Raw genomic sequence first — 5,153 nt, 5'->3', positions numbered from 1 at the left:
CTTGACTTGGACTCGACTCGGACTTGAGTGCAAAGACTTGAGACTTACTTATGACTTACAAAGCAATGACTTGGTCCCACCTCTGCCACATTGTGTTTTAGTCTTTGAAGAAAAATGTGTTTTATGATCATTTTCAATTAAATAACATACCTTAAATAGTAGTAGTAGTCTTAGAATCCCAGCCCGCGGGCCACTTGCGATCTGTGACAATCTCACATATAGCCTGGAACGATAGATGTCAATAATAATGTTCCTCTTGAGGTTTTTGTTAATTTCTTTTTTATTTAAAATTATTATTTAAAAATGAAAAGAAATTTTTTTTATGCATTTATATTTTAAAAAACAAGCAGATTTTTCTAAAATACTGTATCTCGAGTTTTTTTATATTTTAAAAAACAAGCAGATTTTTCTGAAATATCTCGAGTTTTTTTTTCTTTCTGAAAATCAAACACTGATGTGCTCCTCCAAAATAAATGACAGTGACCTTCAGACACCTGCCTTAAACCATATATCTCCTTGTAATCAAAATAATACTTCGAAACTGAATGAACTTCAGCCTCAGGTTTTAAAGTTGAAGATATCATTCAAGGTTCGGGATTTTGACTGTTTCAAGTTCAAAAGTTTCAAGATGTGCTTCATGACATACACATAGTTACAATCTCTGTCTCTGACACTTGGATCTAAACTCAGGACTTGGCACTGAGCTCAGGACAGGTCAGCTGACGTCTGCTGCTGCAGAAACGCTGTCATTTACACGAGCTGATAACCAGCAGTTACAAGGGTTGTCTGTTTGTGTGCGTCAGACATCATTTCTTTTCTGCTCTGGGTGACTGGTGCTCAAAGATCACACTGTTGCACACATACAGTACATGTAGAATAAAATTGAACTTTACTTTATAATCAAGTTTTTTCTGTCTTTTACAGTGTCCTTAGTTTAAAAAAAAAAACGAAGCACAGAAAAGACAGCAGACACATTTTGGTTGCCGAAAGTGAACGTTGAATGTTTTTATTTATTCAAATGTGTTTTTTGGAAGTCCGGAAAAAAGTCATTAGCATTAGTAAATATTTAATGAGGTGATTCTGGGCTCAGTCGCTAGAACAAAGTTTTGTTTCATAAGACGTGACGTTAGTATTGTTAATGACGATCATAATCAAAAAAATATGCATGCAAAAATATTTGGCTGGTGCAACTAAAAAAATATACGGTCCTCGATATTACAATTAATTGCAATATTATTATGGTTAATCCATGGTAAATCCAAATTAGACAATTGATTTAAACAATTTCAATTCACCTAAACATCTGGTATAGATTAGCATTTACGACTTCAATAATAATAATAAAAAAATCTCCATTCATAGTTAAGGCATAATAATCATAATATTGTGATTAATTCACAACTTTTCTACTAAAAAAAAAAAATCAATTTCGACATTCACCACATTAGTCGGTTCGGTTCGGTTCGGATCGGTGACGGTACGATATTTTTACGAAATTTCAGGATCGAATATTGCGACATGCCATAAACAGGGACGATATTGCCTTAGTAACGGCATGCCGGAGGAGAAAAAAAAAAGGTATTCGAATGATATCGGTATCAACAGATACTCCAAGTTGCAGTTTCGGATCAAATATGATGTCATGCAACCCCTAATGGAGAAACACATGGACTTGGTGTAGTCTGCGGGAGCCTGGAGATTTGATGAAGCTGACATGAAATGATTCTGGAGCAGAAGCAACTTTCCTGAGCTGAAAGTGAATTCCTTTCCCTTGGGTTCTTATCTAAGTTGTCAGTGAAAATATGTGTGCCGGAGTTCCCCTCACTATCGTTCTGCGTGGAATCTAAGTAAACACACACACACACATACAGGTTAATAATAAATGACTCCATCCATCCATCCTTTTTCATCCGCTTATCCGTTACTGGGTGACGTTACTGGCCGCTTATCCGTTACTGGGTGACGGGGGGGCAGATCACCCCAAAGTAAAGAACAACAAAGTTTTAGTTTCATTTAAACTTTTTTTTTTTTAAATCTATATTGTGTTCCTTGACTTTATGCACGTTAGCATTTAATGCTTTGCCTTTCATTAACCTGTGTATTCTTTCAAATGAATTCCCTATGTGATTTTGAAAAATGTGGCAATGCTAGCTTTTGCTTTACTTGGGGGGGAAAATATTTTCAAGATTTACGAGAAATACTTCGAGGTATGATTTCTGGACCATAGCTTATACCTAGGTAGACCTTAAACAGAGAGAAACGGACGAATGCCAAAAGTCAGTATTGCGATTAATCGCAGGATGATCACGTGATTGGTTGCAATTAACATTGTTAGTTGTTTACCAGCAGTAGATTCTGTTTTACATCCACACACTCTTTGGTAAAGGTGTCTAACCAACAGTTAGACCACAAAGTCTAGACCCAGATGATGTTATCTGTATGTCGGCTTTTTAGAGCATGGAGTGTCAAACATGCGGCTTGTGGTCCAAAAAAACGGCCCAGTAGGGGGTCCAATCCGGCCCGCTTGATTTGCTTGAATTTTGAAAGTAAAAAGAAAACACTTCATGATGTTGATGTTTTTTTTTCAAATTATATTTCATTAAATATGAATATTTTCTAATATACTTCATCTTCTTTGCACGGAAAAACAAAGAAGAAAAACATAGACTTATTGTTATTTATAGGTATTTATGTTATAACTACACTGGTCCCGCCGTATGTGGCCCCTCAACCAAAATTAGTTTGACACCGCGCCTTAAGAGGGTTACTCAGGTCCTGACTTCCTGAAACTGCTGACTTTCAGTCCTCGTTGACAGGAAGTGAGGATGTTTCTCCTTGTCTTAGTGGTTATTTTCACCTAAGCTTTAATAGAAGGCAGAGCCGGACAAATGTCCAGAATTGTTTCATTCCTCGTACTTGATAAACACCACCATCTGATAGGCTTCCTCTCTCTTACTTTTAAAACACAGTTGAAGAGAGAGACCGCTGACCACTGGTGTGTGATAGAGTACATTCCTCAAACCTCTCATCCTCCTCCATATCCTGTTTGTCTACACATTCCTGCGCTTTCTCAGTGCAAGAGCGGTAGAATTTGTGTTCCATATTTTTCGGAACGACTTTTTACGTTTACATGAATCATTTTTCCCCATGTTTAAAACCCTTTAAGTAGATGCATCTCACTGGCTAGCCACAAGTGTTTGAGTCAGTGAGTAGAATTTCTTGGTCTTAGCAGCAGGGGGCGCTCTGAGCACAACTAGCACACATTTTAACATTTTCTTCATGTCCTCAGGCACTGCTAAAAATGGACTGTCAGGGCCTAGTGGCCAGATTGGTCCTGGACTTCGTTCTCCTAACTACTGCGGTGGAGTTAGCGGGACGATGGAGGGAACTAGCGGAAAAACTCGCCAAAGTTTCTCGCCAGCAGATGGATGCATACGAGGCACCACACCGGGATAAACACGGCGTGGTGGACACTGAGGTACAAAAAGTATTCATCGTGGAAGCAATGTTAGGCCTGTGACGATAACAAATAAGAAATTGTATTGACAACATATAGACGCACAAATAAACGATAAATGGGCTTCACGCCGCTCATTCCGCTACGGAACAAACTCGACAAAAGTGCCGAGACCAATGTGAAACCTCTTGTCGTCCAGCCTGTTTGGAGGCGAGAGACGAGGAAAACAAACACACAAGCATGTGGCAAAATATCGAGGCCAGCAAAATAATCAGGCTAATTTCATTTATCGTGTGATTAATGGATTTCGTGATTATCATCCCAGGCCTAAGCAACATCAATAAATGATGATTAGCTTCTTGGTAAAACAGGAGTCATACAATACTAGCTGTTCTGGGCTTTTTCGTTTACAACGATATCTTTAATATGTCTCTCTACTGCCCCCTAAAGGCCATGTGGAAGCCAGCATACGACTTCCTGGTTACATGGGCAGCGCAGATTGGTGACAGTTACCGTGACGTGATCCAGGAGCTGCACCTTGGCCTTGACCGAATGAAGAACCCCATCACCAAACGCTGGAAGCACCTGACAGGAACATTGGTCCTGGTGAACAGTCTCGATGCGCTGCGAAGTTCGGCCTTTAGCCCTGCCTCCCAGGATGACTGTGCCATCTGAACCACCCCCCCGTCAAACCATTTCAAAGTGCTGAATGATCATCAATGAACCCCACATGTCTAGCAGCTGTGGAACATTTACAGTATTCTGAGACATTTTACTGTCATAGTTTCTTTTTTTTTTTTTTAAACTGCTTATGGTTTTAGCTGAAAGTCAAAAAAGACTTAATGTGACACTTATAATTTAAATAACGATTTCTAATCTGTAGCTTCATTCATTGGACCTACTGTATTTTACTTTTTTTTTTTACAAAACAGTTTCCTATTGCATTTAGTTTCTGTCTATGGTTTTTGTCTTGCTGACGAATTACCATCGCACCATCTTTTTGAATCTTGACATCATCGATATGGAAGATTATACAGATTTCTATTTGGATAAAATGAAACAATAAGATAAAATGAGAGAAATGAGCGACAGACTTTTCTGACGACTTCTGATTTTGACCAGTCAACCGCAGCACAAGGTTCAAGTCAAAGTCCGGTCTTTTTGTAGCAATTTTTTTTTACTAATGTATGCAGAAAATCAAAATCAATGTATTGATTTTATTTTGTCATTTCCATGAACAGGGCTGGTTTAATTTCTTTTGTAGCTATTATTAAATGTACTGCTTAATTGTGATTGTGTCCAAAAAAAATTAATACATATAGCTTCTGGTTCGATTGCCAATTTGTAACCACTATGTCTTTTTATTTGTTCAATTCTTTGAGTCAATCGTTCTGTGCCTAAGCTTAACTTCCATCTTTTGTTATGTGAGGGTCATTATATTACATTCAAACAATAAAATGTAAATATTTGTACCTCATTGGACGTTGGTCGCCATCAGTGTCTGTCTATTTTTAAGGAGAAAAATAATGTCTTTTTGATTATACCATGCTTACAGTATTTTCCGGACTGTAAGTCATGCTTTATTTCATCCTTTGGCTGGGTTGCGACATTTACTCAGGTGTGACTTATATTTTAAAATATATAATTTCCCGTGTTTGATTTTTTTTCACACTGACAGCCACTAGAGGGCACTCTA

General features: G+C 38.0%; 1 protein-coding gene across 1 annotated transcript in view; it reads left to right on the top strand.

Moving 5' to 3' along the window:
- The window catches only part of LOC103391523 (SH3 domain-binding protein 4), a 20,997-nt gene extending 16,063 nt beyond the window's left edge, over positions 1-4,934 (top strand). Inside the window, exons 4-5 of the mRNA XM_025063647.1 lie at positions 3,290-3,478; positions 3,908-4,934. Of these exons, the coding sequence (XP_024919415.1) occupies positions 3,290-3,478; positions 3,908-4,132 (414 nt within the window). The 3' untranslated portion in view covers positions 4,133-4,934. The remainder of the gene's footprint in view (positions 1-3,289; positions 3,479-3,907) is intronic.
- The last annotated feature ends 219 nt before the right edge of the window (positions 4,935-5,153 follow it).

This window comes from Cynoglossus semilaevis, chromosome 16 (genome assembly GCF_000523025.1).
Source record: "Cynoglossus semilaevis isolate Cse_v1.0 chromosome 16, Cse_v1.0, whole genome shotgun sequence".
Lineage (NCBI taxonomy): Eukaryota > Metazoa > Chordata > Actinopteri > Pleuronectiformes > Cynoglossidae > Cynoglossus > Cynoglossus semilaevis.
Note: the sequence above shows the minus strand (reverse complement) of the source record. Positions and strands in the feature narration are given on the sequence as shown.